Source organism: Athene noctua, chromosome 6, assembly GCF_965140245.1.
Source record: "Athene noctua chromosome 6, bAthNoc1.hap1.1, whole genome shotgun sequence".
Lineage (NCBI taxonomy): Eukaryota > Metazoa > Chordata > Aves > Strigiformes > Strigidae > Athene > Athene noctua.
Genome location: NC_134042.1, coordinates 34,643,145 through 34,659,080, shown reverse-complemented (window position 1 = coordinate 34,659,080; position 15,936 = coordinate 34,643,145). Strand labels below are relative to the sequence as shown.

Genomic DNA, 15,936 nt, shown 5'->3' with positions numbered 1-15,936 from the left:
CCTGCATAATCTTGGATTTTATTGTCTTGTTTTCAATGAGGATCGGTGCACAGGTTCAGTATTATAAGCAGTTCTGTTGCCTATGATCGATTGTTACTTACTTTCCTGCTTGTGCAATAGAGACAGAACGCTGCTTTGACTTCTGTGACAAGGAGGGTTGTGGGGGAGAGGGAGGTTGATTCGGCTGAGGTTTTTGTTGAGGGGAAAGGAAGATTTTCAGTTGTTCTTTGAGGAATATAGGGATGCAAGATTTCTGCAGAAAGTGGTGTGATGTATTTTCCTCCACCTGCTGTTCTGTACTCAAGCAAGTCATCCACAAAGCCTCAGGGAGATGTCCCCTGTGGGTAGGAGCTCGCAACAAAAGCTCCGTGGTGAAATACTTGAAGGGTCGTATAGTCCACTTGGCTGATCTTTAACAGCAGGAAGGAGGGGGCAGATGAGGATCATTTTTAAAAGCTTTGAGGCAGCTATGGCATGACTAATTCCTGATACGTGATTCACCTTCCTGATACCACTTGGACTGCTTGCCTGAAATTACACATTGTATGAGCTTATTACCATGAATAGGGGGTTTCCAAAGTGGTGTTTCTTTTTAGCACTTCTCTGTGTTCAACCAGTTGTTCAGACCTTGCATTTGGTAAAAAGGCCCTAATCCTAGATAAAGAATAAGTAGTAGTCTGAGATACTGGACTAACTGTGCTTATTATCCTATCTGCCTTCCTTTATCCTCCATGTCATTTTGTCCTTCATATGTGCAGGCCTCATCTAAGAAGTCCAGTCATAAAAACCTGAAATGAAATGGTACAGCAGTAGAACATGGATTTTTTTTTTTTTTTGGTATTAGTTTTTGTGCATGTGAAGTCATATAGATTTCACTTCAATATGGCTTTCATTTTGTGTTGGGTCTGTGTGTGTGGCAGGGTTTTTTGGTAACTGGGGAGGGGGCTACAGCAGTGGCCTGCGTGAGAAGCTTCTCAAAGCACCCCAGTTCCAAGTTGGACCCGCCTTTGCACCAAGGCCGGGCCAATTAGCCATGGTGGCTGCACCTTTCTGATAACATATTTAAGAAGGGGAACCTGGAAGGAGGAGTTGGAATTGTGAGGGAAATACCTATGCAAACAGAGGTCAGTGGAAGAAAGGAGGAGGAAGAGGGCAAGATGCGCTGGAGCAGAGACTCCCCTGCAGCCCGTGGTGAGAGGGAGGGCTGTGCCCCTGCTACCTGTTGTGGTTTGAGCCCAGAGGGCAACTGAGCACCATGCAGATGTTCACTCACCCCATAACCCCCAGCACTGGGAAGGAAAAAATTAATCAAAAGGCTCAGGGATGGACATAAGGACAGGGAGGGGTGGCTCACCCATTATGGTCACAGGAAAAAGACAGGCTTCTTAGGGGAAGAATAAAACCCCATCACGTTAATTCAAAACACTAACTACACTTAACAGACAGAATGGGACAGTAAGAAGCATTATAATATCTTAAAAACACCTCCCCTCACCCCTCTCTTTTTCCCAGGCTCAGTTTTGTTCCCGATATCTCTACCTCTTCCTCCCCCAGCAGCATAGGGGCAGGGGATGAGAGGTGCAGTCAGTCCAACACTTCTCCTGCAGGGAGGGGGGAACACTCTGCTACATTCTTCCCCCTGCTCCAAGTGGCTCCCCTCTCGTGGGAGAGTGTCCTCCACAATCTCTCTCCTCTGTGAGTTGTCCCCACAGGATGCATTCTCTTGAGATGCTCCAGTATGGGTCACCTCTATGTGCTGCAGTCCTCCCAGCACTGAACACAACAGCGGGGGCTGCTTCTTCCCAGAGTCCCGGGGTCCTCCACAGGCTGCAGGCTGATCTCTGCTCCTCAGTGACCCCCATAGGTGGCAGGGGGTGGCCCTGCCGTCTGACCACAGGATACAGGGGGGCTCTCAGCTCCAGCACACCTCCCCCACTCTCTCCTCCTTCCTTCCACTGACCTCAGTGTTCACACAGGTGTCCTTCTTGTAACTCCTTCTCAAAGTCCCAACCCCCTTCCAGGTTGCCCTTCTTAAATATGTTATCACAGAGGCACAGCCACCATCGCTAACTGGCTCAACCTTAGCCAGAGGTGTGTCCAGCTTGGAGCCAGGGGAGCTTTCAAGAAACTTCTCACAAGGGTAACCCTTCCCCCCTGTAGCCACTTCCCCTGCTACCAAAAGCCCCACCACTCAAACCCAGCACACCTGCCATGGAGGTCACCGGTGGAGCAGATGCTCACGTGCAGCTCATGGAGGACCCCACACCAGCACAGGGGGCTGTGCTCAAAGAAGTCTGGGACTCTGGGGAAAGAAGCTCCCGCTGTTGTAGTCTGGCACTGGGAGGACTGCAGCATGTGGCAGGGACCCGTGCTGGAGCAGCTCAGGGAGGGCTGTGGCCTGTGGGAAGGGCTCACATCAGAGACAGTTCAGGGAGGACTGTCTCCTGTGAGAGGGGAATCATGCTGGAGCAGAGGACGAATACAAGGACTTGCCCCCACCTTGAGGAGGAAAAAGCAGCAGAACTGACCACAACCCCCATTCACTGCCCCTTGTACATCTGGAGGGAAGGAGGTGAAGAAATGGAGAGGAAAAACTGAGCATGGGAAGAAGAGAGGGGTGAGGGGAAGGTGTTTCTAAGGTGTGGTAGTACTTCTGTCCACTCTGTTATGTGGTGGTGTTGTTAGCATTTGAATTAAATTGATGTTCTTTTTCTTTTTCTTCCCCTAATGAGTCTGTCTTTTGCCCATAATGGGTGAGTGATCCCTTTCTGTCCTTATCTCAATTCCCAAGCCTTTTTATTTATTTTCTCCTTCACATTCCTGAGGAAGAAGGGGCAAGTCAGTAGCTGCATGGTATTCACTTGCCCTCTGGGCTCAAACCATGAGGCATTTCTGGGAAAAAACTTTCAAAATTAAAAAACTTTCATACAAATAATAATGTTCCTATTATTTTTTAAAAACAAAATTCCTTTGCAGAGATGATTTTGCTTCATGTCAGGTTTATACAATTTTTTTCCATGTTATTGCATGTCACTAATAGGGATGAGTTGTGTCATGTCACCTGGCAAACAATAGGAGTGAACAGAATGAGAAGGTCTCAAGAGCATCTATCCCAGTGCTCTACTTGTCTTTGTTAGTGGAAAGTTTTTCATTGTGTTTAACCTAGCCTTTCGCATCTTTGCAACAATCATTAACATGTTTGAATGTTGTTGCTGTGTTTGCCCTCAATCTGGTCTTCTTCAGACTAAACAAGCCCATCTCCTTCAGTCTTCAGCTTTGATAGACATCTGACCTTTCCCCTGCCCTTCTTCTGACCACAGCTGGTGGATCCCAGAGGATCCGTGCACCTCAGAGCCTTACAGAGGTGCACAGGATGGAGGGGCAGTACCCACAGCCTGCTGAGAGATCCCGATGTGATCTGTGTGTGTGTGGGGGGGGGGTGGGGTGTGTGTTCTATAAAAGTGTGTTGTTGACCTCAGTTCTGTGTGTGACCTCTGGACCCCCTGCATCCTTCCTGGCATTCTACTGTAAAATAGCATATGCTTTATTACTGACTTGTATTGTATGGAAATACATAATATGCCATATACAGCAGTTTGCACATCAGGTAAGAAAGAAGCTGGATACTCAGTGCTCTAATTAAAATGACATATGTGAGCCCAAGATTAAAACCTCCTGGGTTTTTCAGGGCATTTTTTTCTGAAATATTTACATTTTCCAGGAATGTAAATTTTGTGTTTCAACAAGTTTTTCCTGTGACCTCTCCTGGTGTAGCCTACAGGGTAATGTGTTATTACAAGTTACTGGTGTGTGGTGCCTTAACTCTTCATGGCTATTCAGAAATGCTTAGCTGCTTGCTTTCTAGGTGGCTTCCTGCTTAACTGAGAGTTTGATTGTTTGTTTGGCTTATAAAGGGGGTTGAACAGAGAACATTTATGTTTGTGTTCCATACTGTTCCTTACAGAGCTTCATGATCTGTGAGCCAGGACACTTGTAAGATTAAACTACATTACCATGTCATTACTGAATGGGAAATAAGCACTGGAACTAGATTTAGGGGTCATGAAATTATTTGAATTAATCACGTAGTTAATATATGTGGGCCTTCTGCATTGGCTTCTAGCTGCGTTGCATTCATCAGCCCACACTGCTTATGTTAGACTGCACAGGTCAAATTTCTCAACTTATGGACTCAGCAAATTTCTCAGCTTTGGACAAGCATCAAATTCACTATGAGGAAGAAAAAAGATTCATGATTCAAGTATTTTAACATGAACCTGTTACTCAAATCCACATGATCAATTCCTAATGACAAATTTACAAGTTGAGGGTATGAAACCCTCAACTACCCCACCACTGTGGGCCAGATGGCGTCTGAAGTTTTAGCAATAAAATATGTAATGTAACGAGCTTCAGAGAAATTTGGTAAGCAGAAATGAAGAAGCTGGGACAAATTCCCAGGATATCAGAGTTTGAGCAAATGAAGTGATTTACCCAGTGCTGTAAATAATTGCATGTCTGTGTTAGGGAAAATTGGACATCGGTGACTAATTAGTCTTTTGTTTATGTGGTTTCTGGAAAAATGTTGCTGTCTTCCTACTTTGACAATAGGTTTATAAATGGAGTCAGACAATAATGACAAAAGTAAAGTGATTTGTAATTTACAGAATATTTTTATGGTTTCTTCCCACTGAAACGGATACACAGAGTAATAAATATTGTATACAGAGGTTCATGTTAGAAAGGTCCACTCACAAGTTAACAAACACTGGATGTGTTGTGTATAGACCTAAATTAACTTTAGAACGGAATTCAATTTAAGAAGGAATTGAGTTTCTGCCTTTTTTTTTTTTTTTTCCAATTTACGTAAGAAGGTTTCAGAGGTTTAAAAAGATACAGTCTTTTTTTTACTGTATGCTTCTGGTAAGACTCTCTTGCAAAGTGAAGGACATACAGAGTTTATTCTAATGCAAAAAAACAGACAGAAAAAAGAAAGGTGAAGTAAGTATAGCAGGGAAGTAGCCTTTCTGCTTTACAAACAACACCACCAGCAGAAGACACAAACAAAACTCCTTGCAGCCAGCTGCTCTTCACTCGGAGGTTTGATAAAAATATTTCTGCACACTTCCTGTTGTAGTAACATAATTTATACTCTTAAGCACCATGGATCTGCCTTTAAAGTGGTATATGTTTAATTACGGTTTCACTGAGAATGGTTTAGAAACTGATCCAATTAAAAAAAACCATGGTATGGTCAGTAGAGAAATTAATCCTGTGGCCTATAAAGAATCCTTGATGGTGCACATAAAATGAGCAGCATGAAAAGGTGAGCATTACAGGTACGCTAGGGTTGGGAATTAGAAATCTTAAGGTCTCTAGTGCAACTTCGTTTTTAGCCCACTTGCATATTTAAACCAGGCTATGATCTTTAATGAATAGAACTGTTATTTGTACTGGACTTCTGTGTCAATATGAGCCATGCCAACTCTGAACTCAACAAAACCAGTGCCCTACTGAGATGCTTGAGCCAAATCTGAGCACTTTTCCTGTAGAAACATAATGCAGTAGATGGGCATTACCTTGGATTTCTTCCAGGCCTGACAGCACCTTTTTCTTTTATCTGCCAGGCCAAGCATCTCACTGCCTCAACTTTGCTGTTTCTGATCCCTGAGCTAACAGTCTGTGCTTAAGAGTATCTCCATGGCTTTGTATTGTGCCCCTGTGAGTGCCTGGGTAATGTGTTGCCTTATTCCAAGTGATGAACAAGGATAAAACACCTTATTCACTAGAATTGTTTCCTCCTCTAACAAAGGTGCCTGTCATTCATTGTTTTATCTGTGGCAGTCATTGGTAGGACATTTGAGTGCTTCACAAACACTATCAATTTACCTTCAGAGAACTCCTGTCTGTAACAGAATATAATTTTGAATTTATGAAGACAGAGAGATGGGGATTGTATCGTTTGGTTGCCCAGAATATTTGGACTTTTTCTAATTTACCTGTGTATTTCTTAGAGCTCAAAATGTTCCAGAGACTTCACCAGTGGTGAGCAGAGAGGACACCTGACTTCATGCCAAAGCTTTAAGTACGGCATCCCACTGTAATTCTTTTATTTTCAGCAGTAACAGATAGAATATAAGTGCATTGTTATCCATCCTGCTGCACAGCCAGGTATTCTCCATTGCATACTGACAATCCAATTATTTTTTTTCTTTCCAAACACAGTAATTTTACATTTGCCTTCAATGGACTTTGTTTTGTTTTCAGGCCAAGATCATCTTAAATCCTGTTTGTGTTATATACTCCTTAACAAGTCAGTATAATCTGCTGATTTAGTAAGTGTATTTTCTATCCCAAGGATCAGGTTAGGAAGGCCACAGCCCTGATAGAATTAAATCTGTCCAGGGACATCAAGGGCAACAAAAAAAGCTTCAGTAGGTATGTTGATGATCAAAGGAAGACTAGGAAAAATATGGGTCCCTTCCAGAAGGAAACAGGAAGCCTGGTCACCTGGGATATGGAGAAAGTGGAGGTACTCAGCAACTTTTTTGCTCCAGTCTTCACCAGCAAGGGCTCCAGCTACACTGTGCAAGATGCAGAAGGCAAAGGCAGGGACTGGGAGAAGGAAGAACCACCCACTGTAGGAGAAGATCGGGTTCAAGACCATGTAAGGAACCTGAAGGTGCACATGTCCATGGCACCTCATGAGATGCATCCGAGGGTCCCGAGGGAACTGGTGGATGAAGTGGCTGAGCCACTATCCATCATATTTGAGAAGTCATGGCAGTCTGGTGAAGCTTCTGTTGACTGGAAAAGGGGAAACATAACCCCTGTTTTCAAAAAGGGAAAAAAGGAAGACCTGAGGAACTACAGTCCAGTCAGTCTCACCTCTATGCCCAGCAAGATCATGGAGTGGATCCTTCTGGAAACTATGCTAGGGCACATAGAAAATAAGGAGGTGACTGGTGACAGCCAACATGGCTTCACTAAGGGCAAATCATGACTGACAAATTGGAGAGACATGGATTTGATGGATGGACCACTCAGTGGATAAGGAGTTGCCTGTATGGTTACACTCAAAGAGTTGTGGTCAATGGCTTCATGTCCAAGCAGAGAGCGCTGACGATTGGTGTTCCTCAGGGGTCAGTATTGGGACTGGCGCTGTTTAATGTCTTTGCTGGTGATGTGTACAGTGGGACTGAGTGCACCTTCAGCAAGTTTGCCAATGACACCCAGTTGTGTGGTGCAGTTAACACACTGGAGGGGAGGGATGCCATTCAGAGGGCGCTTGAGCGGTGGGCCTGTGCAAACCTCATGAAGTTTAACAAGGCCAAGTGCAAGGACCTGCACATGGGTTGAGGCAATCCCATGCACAAATACAGGCTGGGTGATGAGTGAATTAAGAGCAGCCATGAGGAGAAGGACCTGTGGGTGTTGGTTGATGAGAAGCTCACATGACCCAACAATGCGTGCTCACAGCCCAGAAAGCCAACTGTACCCTGGGCTGCATCAAGAGAAGTGTGACCAGCAGGGTGAGGGAGGTGATTCTCCTCCTCTATTCTGCTCTTGTGAAACCCCACCTGGAGTGCTGCATCCAGCTCTGGAGCCCCAACATAAGAAGGACATGGACCTGTGGGAGTGAGTCTAGAGGAGGGCCATGAAAATGATCAGGTGCCTGGAGCACCTCTTCTATGAGGACAGGCTGAGAGAGCTGGGATTGTTCAGCCCGAAGAAGAGAAGGCTCCGGGGAGACCTGTTCCAGCCCCCTGATCATTTTCGTAGCCCTCCTCTGGACCTGCACCAACAGGTCCTTCTTTTAAATCATAATTCTTCTGATGGAATCCAAATATCATTGTCCCATTTTCTCATACTTGGTTACGCACCCCAATTTCCACTTTCTTCTACATTTTTTTTTTAAACTTGCTCTAAGGATGTTAGCCAGTTTCTGCATAGTTTATATTGTTTGACTGGTCCCTAATCTGTGCTGCTGGTCATTGCTTCCTGGTTTCTTTATCTGACCTTATTCTTCTAGGCTTTGTGAACCAGGATCAAACCAAGCTGACAAACCCCCAAGTGGTGGGGGAAGCTTAGCGTGTGAATTTAAGGGCAGGAGTTTGTATGAGTAATGATCTGAACCAAATTCTAAATTGAAAAAACCTCAGGTTTCTGGTTCTAAGACATTCAACCACAGTGCAAGTCCTGCTACGACAGCCACATGACTCAGGTCTGTCTGCATTGTAGAGGCAGATTAAACAACAGGAGAGCTACTGTCACATAAAGGCACATGACCATGTTACACTCCCTGTTCACAGAAACAAGTGCTTTGTAGATGAGACAAACTGCATGCAGAACTTTTGCAAATGCCTGTGTAGGTCTAACTGCATACAGTTTTCTTATGAGGAAGATTGTAGCAATGTTCATTGAAACTGAAATACCGCCCCCCAGGCTCCATGCTAGTACTTGGTCTGAGCTGAAGAGGCTGTTAGCAAAAGTGGCTCTGAGCTATTTCCTCTGCTGACACCAGCAGACAATGCTTAACATGTGAGCTGCTCCATGGCTCACAGTGCAGTGGGGAGTCCTGTTTTTGTCAACAGTTAAGGCACAAAGGAGTTTGGGAAGAAAAGAGCCTCTTGTGAGTAATGGAAGTTGGCTCGTTTAAACCAAGAAAAAGTGAAACTCTCTGAAGCCCAGCGATCTTTGTCTTTATTTTTTGTCTAGGAACAAGAGAATTTGTTAAAGCTCATGTAGCTGGTAAGACTCTTGCAATTTTTTTCCAAGACCTGGGCTTAGATGGGTATCATCTAAAAGATGTGGGCATATATGAGAGAGAAATATTGCCTGGAAATGTCTGCAGACTCATGATACTGAAGGTGTTACATAAACTATGCTCTAAAAAATCATGCAGCTGCACTATTTCCGTATTAAAACTGTCTAAATGGGATGTTTGTGTGTTCCTATTCGTAACTGCTTTTAGCTTTATGATTATCTGCACCCCAGATGTTTTTTATACAGCAACTCTTTAAATTTTTCTCCTCTTCCTATCCAGACAAGGTCAGTTCTTTTCCCTCCCATACCCTGCATCACCTTTCCCTCAGTTTCCACTGTGTATTGTGTGTAACATGGAGAGCTCTTCTGCACCCATCTGTTTAACACTGCCATCGCAGTACTCGTGCTTTTTCAGCAGTACTGGTATCATACAGTTTCAGTCCCTGGCCAGTGCACAGCTATGCTGGTATACTTGGTGCTGAGACAAAAGTGAACTGCCTTTGTATTTCCCATTTGGCTACTAAGCCTGTCCCTAGCCAGGCACAGGAGGTCAGAGGGCACCAAGGTTTCCCAGAGCCCATGTGCTAAGGAGGTTGAAACATGGGAAGGATTTTCTTGCTCACTGCTGCCACTCATCAGAAGAGCAATATAAAACAGCTATTGGGCAAGCAAAAATCTGGACCTTTGTCATCCCCGTCTTTGGGGAGGGTTTGTTGGTATAAGGCAAGAAGATTGGTAACACCCAGCCTTCTCTTCCTGCCCCCTGAAACAGCCCACTCCAGCACTTCCTCCGGGAGCAGGAAATGTTGCTGTAAGCACGACTGAGTTTTATATTAGCATAACGTCATATCAGTAAGACCTTTTCTGTCTCCTTCACGTTCTGCATTCTGGCAAGACTTTTAAGCTAAACAGAAATTATTTTTACAATCATGTTCTCCATGACATAAACATGATTTAATTAAAATATTTTGAGTTCTTTGAGGAAAAGAAACATTTCCAAAAAACAGTGCAACTGTAGAGTACATCTGCTTTTTCTCATACTGTGTTCCATATTGACTCACTGGGTGACACTGAGCAAAACTCAGCTCTTTTGAACTATGCTAGACATATAAAGACAGTTTAGACTTTTCAAAATTGTTGACAGCTTTCAAATTGGCCTTATCAACAGGAGCTGGACACTGACTGGACGCTTTTAGTTGGTAGAGTAGATGACAGATAGCAGATTTGTAGGCATTTTAGACTCTGATTAGGTCTACCAATCATCCTGTACAGGCAAACTCTTACGTGTAAAAGTCACCAAATTATTATACAGAAATGAAATGGTATTAAATAAAAACCCAAATACAGTTGTACTTGGCCTGGAGCTCTGGACTGGAAAAGGTGGGGCGCAGTAAGTAGGTTTTACCTTGGCAAAGATTCTGTGTGCTCTCCTTGTGTGTGTGGATCCAGGTCTTCTGTAGACAGAAAACCATGTGTGATGGTTATGAAGCCATTGAGAAATGCACAGTGCACTGGATGGTGTTACAGGAGAGCCAATGGCCCCTAAGTAACAGTCCTTTGGGAAATTTTTATGTGATTTAATGATTAATTTCTGCTGTACATGTCTGCATTGCTAACAGTATCATCATTATTCCATGGGAAGTTTATGGAGCAAACTTCAGACTGAACCATAGGTATCTGTGACTGGGTGCCTTAAGCAGCATTTATCCTGCTGTGCTTGATTTATCCATAATAACTATTGTACTACCCACAATGGAGGGGGTAAGTCTCTTAACCCCCAAAGTTGCTGCATGAGAGTGAGGGAAGGAGAGCAGACCTTGCACTGTGCTAGACTTGACCAGACTTTCACACAAGTTGCATTGGAAAATGAAGTTAGACATTTTGAGAGAGATGAGCTTACGCTGGCCTGTTGTTTCATGACTGAAGGTATCTGAGAACCCCAAGAATATTTCCACCAAAACTGGGGATGATATTCTGTCTGTTGGTAAGAAAAAGAGGAAAAGCAAAAGAATGTAAACCACATTCAAATTCTTAAATATTTACATGTGTCCTTAATTTTGAAGTGATTCCTGGGAGACTCTGCTACACAGGGTGAAGCTAAACACTGAAAGTCTTTGCAGGTTTAGTCACTTATTTCAGGCAGGCATTTGTTTTCTGGCCTAAAGGAAGTGATTTTCTTTCAATTTCTACAGGAGTAAAGCCCACCGCTATTTGAAAAAAAAATTATTTGACAGTAGCATCCTCAAATGCTGCAGCTGACAGTAGTTTTACTGTAGTATGGTCATGTTTTCTTAAGAGTTGCCTTGGAAAAAATTGTATGTTCCTAGACAGGACAGAAGATGATGACAAAAATACAGATTAGGATAGTAAACAGGAAAAAGCAGCAAGGCCTTATCTTTGTCCCTGGATAGTGCTGTCTCCTTTTGAATCCATATTAACTGAAGCTGTTGAAAGAGTACACAAACTGTTAACCTTACAGAAGTATACACTACAACCGTGCATTTTCTGGGAAGAGATTGAAAGACGTACAGTCTCACTGCTCTGCATCATCAGGTAAAACATATATCCCCTTCAGGCCGGGCAGTTTGCCCCACTGTTTTGCAGTCCTGAGCATTTGTGCCAATGTGAATATAGCACAGGGTGATAAAATGCTGAATGTGATACTTTTTTTAGTCTAGGGTTTAGTTACTGTGAGCCGACTCAAGGCTGAACGCTCAACTCCTAGTTGAACTGAGTGCTAACCCGTTGTCATCAGTGATTTTTGTAAGTGTATTAAGTAGTAATAGTATAGTATAGGAATCGTCTGTATGGGTATGTGCTTGGATTATAGAAGATTCTTCAGATTAAAACAATTATGTTCATATTCAATGAAGATGAAAAGGGAAGATACAAATGTGTAAGTAGTAACAATAAATGAGTGTTTTTGAGAGCCAATGGCAAATAATTATTCTGTAATAGCATATCTTGTAGGACTGAGACCATGGGGATACGTTATATCAGATTTTAACAGTGTTCTTCTGACAGAGAAAGACAGCTTGCATTCAGGATTGTGTTTACAAGTAACTGTAAGAGAGACTGCTAAAAATTTTTTTTTTTTTTTTTTAAATCCTGATGGGTTGAACTGCATATTCCATACTCTTTTGTATCTAAAGGGAAATTGAAGAAATGGAAATTAAAAAAAATAATGTTTTGTGCACCCTGCATCCTCTAAGGAAGTCTGAATAGACTGCTGGTTTGCCAGAGATGGTTTTCTCTATCATGGACAAATCAGATTACTGCTTTTGTGCATTATCTGCAAAACAGAGATATTTCTTCACTTGCAAAGGTAAAGCGACGAATGTTTGTAATTTGCTTTGGGATTCTTGGACACAAAATTTTCTGGTACTTTTCTGGTAAGTACTAGGACTTGCTCATCTGAATAATGATTTCCCAGACAGACTTTATCTTTTATCAAAGACTCTAGGAAACTTAGTGCTAGGAAAAGGCAGCTAACTGAAAACCGTAATATGTATTTGACCATCTTATCCCTTCTGAAGATTTTCATATGTTTTACCTTTAGGTTAATAATATCCCGCAGCAAGTCATCACTTCAGCCTAAAGCTTTGTGGAGGAAACAAGTGATACATGAAACTGAATGAAATTAAATTTTACATCTGTTCACTCAGGACCCTGATGAGTAATACACAGAGAGACGTAGAAGATGGTGAATTTCACAGAGAATGCAACTGAGAATTGCACTATTGATCACAACATCCACCAGACATTATCACCTGTGGTATATGTATTTGTATTTATATTAGGCTTGCCAGCTAACTGCCTGTCACTGTACTATGGGTATTTACAGATCAAGGCTAAAAATGAATTGGGTATCTACCTTTGCAATTTGACTGTAGCAGACCTGCTCTACATATTTTCTTTGCCTTTTTGGCTTCAGTATGTTTTACAGCATGACAATTGGACCTACAATGAGCTGCTGTGCAAAATTTGTGGCATCCTCTTGTATGAGAATATCTATATCAGTGTGGGCTTCCTCTGCTGCATCTCCATTGACCGCTATCTCGCAGTAGTGCACCCTTTTCGGTTTCAACAGTTTCGGACAATGAAGGCCGCTGCAATTGTGAGCACTGTTATCTGGACCAAAGAAATAATGACATGCTGCTTTGTCTTTACACACGGGGAGATCAGTATGGATGCTGAGAGCCACGTGGTGTGCTTTGAGCATTACCCCATCAAAGAATGGGAGCACAATGTCAATTACTACCGCTTCTCTGCTGGCTTCCTTTTCCCCTTCTTTCTGCTGGCTTTCTCTTACTGTGGAATTTTACGAGTTGTCCACAAGAGTCATGGCACTCAAAAGAAGAAGAAAATCCAAATTAAACGACTGGTTTCAAGCACTGTGTTCATTTTTTTAGTTTGCTTCGGACCATACCACATTCTACTCGTGGTTCGCAGCTTGTTGGAGAACAACTGCTCATTTGCTGAGAAAATATTTAATATTTACCATGTTTCTCTCCTGTTGACTACTTTTAACTGTGTTGCTGATCCGGTATTGTACTGTTTTTCCAGTGAAAGCACTTACCAGAACTTTGCCAAGATGCGAGACTCCTGTTTAACATGTTTAGGGTGTCTGAGGACTGAGACAAAGGAATCCTATCCACTGAATGCTCCAGAAACTCCCAACAGACCACAGCATGAGCAACAACCGGGGTTATTACTGATATCACATGATGGTGCTGGAATGAAGGACTCCTCCACAACTATCATGGGCAGCCTATAGCATTTATCAAAAAAGGACATTAATCTAGAAGCTGCAGCTATGGCCCTGTTTGTGTATCCATCTGAATTATTCATGTATTACAATGGATGGTGTTACCTCCCAAAGGCTTATTAGCAATGCAGTATGGTGAGGTCATTTCTGGAGGTGCTTAGACCTTGGCAATAGTGAGGAAAGCACACGCCAAGTCAGTTCAGCTACAATCACGTGTCTGTGATCATTGTGGTACCGCTCAAAACCTGTTGTCTTGACTGCATTGACTGGAATAAGCCTAGTACTCATGGTGTGTGGTTCTGCTGAATTCATCTTAAACTGCTTTCTGTTTGCCCCTATAGCATCTAGAGAAAATGATTCTCTACAAGCTGTCATCACCTGTTGAAAAGGTTGGAGACAGAACAAATGAATGTCCCCATATGTACCTTTAAAAAGCAAAAAAAAAAAGCAGCATTTTTGCAACATTTCTGTAACTCGCTGAGATAACCTCCTTCAGCCAGTTTTGAGGCCTGCAGAGACTGTGTCAGAACCAAGCTCCTACAACAGCCAGTGCAATAATGTGAGATGTTCTGGGACAATATGCACAAGGAACTCAGCATCTTCTAAGACCTTCAGTTTGTTGATTGACTGTTGAGTCTTGGACTGTTGGACGTCATCATAAGGCTCCTGTTAACTTCCAGAGGTATGAGAACTCTTGGCTTTGATGGGGATAAATAATTTGGTCTGTTGACTTGCAAAAGAACAGGAGGTTGGTAGTATGTGAGGTGCTTTGAACTCATGTGCTTCTCTGAGTCACTGTTCAAAGACAAATTTAGTTACATCTACGTTCTACCACACCTTGCTAAGGTTTTGATTGTGTCCTTTACAGTTTGTGTGTCTTGTGCAGAATAGACCATGCAGACAATTAAATAACAATGATTTGTCAGGGAAACTGTTAAACGGATTCTGGATTCTGTTTAAACTCTGTTTTCTCCCATAGATACTAGACCTTAGGGTTTGGTCATTGTTCAGTAAAAAAAATATCATAAATATGATGTATGAATGAACTATGTTTCCTAGTTTAGACAGAAACAAAATAGAGGAATAAGCTGAGATAATGGCAGTTAAAGATGTGGGAGTTGTGCTCTAAAGTATTGTTTCTACCACCATCTCCTCTCTAGTTTTTTTTTTACTATACTAATAAATCCTGTATGATACTTCTTTGTGATCTGCTTATCATACCTTCTTGTAGCTGTAACTGTTACACCATGAATATTGCTTTGTCCTTTCATTTCTCTGGTTTCAAACCTTGCTTGAAACACCTCTGTCTCTGCAACCCGGAGCTGATAACTTCCAGCAGTATAATCAGTTTTGTTTCTTTTTTTTTTTTTTTTAAATGTCAGAAGATTTTCTGGACAGTCTACTCCTGGTGTCTGAAATATGTCATTGTAACACAGCCTTGCTTGTCAACAGTTTCTAAAAGGAATATATTCTAACAGTTTCCTGGAAAGCGCCTTGAAGAGTGCACTATTAGAAATAATTAGGGGATGTGTTTAATAAATAATGTTTTTATTATTTTCTTCCGATACTTGTTCATTCTGCGTTTGAAATAACCATCTTATGGCTTTGGCCCACAGTTTCTATTTGTAAGACTACAGATCCTCTCCTCCCTCCTCTCGCAGAAAGGATTCATGTCCACAATCCCAGGAGGGGATTAGGTTTGCTTAGGTTAACATTTGGTTTGTTTAATTATTTTACATTTCTTTTATACTTATACCAGTCACCAAACTGGATTAATTACCTTCCATATACATTCTTTTCTTATGACTATTAGTGCTGTTTAGCTTTACTTTTCCTCTGATCTCCTGTCTGTATCAATGGCACTGTAAAGCAGGGACTGCTGACTGCCATAATGCTGTGCTCGTGTGTTGTTGAGCACCGAGCCAACTACTTGGACTGCCATGACCTGGCAGGATGTAAGACACACACGTCGTTTGTTCTAGGTTGAAACATTTGTTGTTGTGTTTATACTTTACTTCTTTAGTTACCCATCTTGTTTAAATTAGACAGCTGGAATGCAGAGCATGCCATATTACATTGAATTGTCATCTGAGAGATTAAGGTTTATTTGAGTTGGTACTTTGATGTGGTCAGCTTTTAGTCAGCTGCTGAAGTTAAAAATCAGATGGAGATTTGTGTAACAGAGTCCACCATTCTGCTAGAGTTCTCAGCATTTAACCTGCTAATCCAGAAGAAAAGGGGGGGGAATTTTAAAAATTTTTTTTCTTCTTTTCTGAAGTCAATGTTTTATCAATACTTTCTATATTGTAACGGTTAGGCCTAGGTTTCAGAACTGTAACCAATGTGGGAGGAAGGTAACGCTCACTCGGAGCTTTTCTTTCCATCTCATAGTCAATTGGGTT

General features: G+C 42.3%; 1 protein-coding gene across 1 annotated transcript; it reads left to right on the top strand.

Moving 5' to 3' along the window:
* Positions 1-12,448: 12,448 nt before the first annotated feature.
* Positions 12,449-13,600, top strand: GPR68 (G protein-coupled receptor 68). Its single transcript, XM_074909353.1, has one exon. It carries the CDS (start codon positions 12,467-12,469, stop codon positions 13,541-13,543), a length of 1,077 nt encoding a protein of 358 aa, XP_074765454.1. The 5' UTR covers positions 12,449-12,466; the 3' UTR covers positions 13,544-13,600.
* The last annotated feature ends 2,336 nt before the right edge of the window (positions 13,601-15,936 follow it).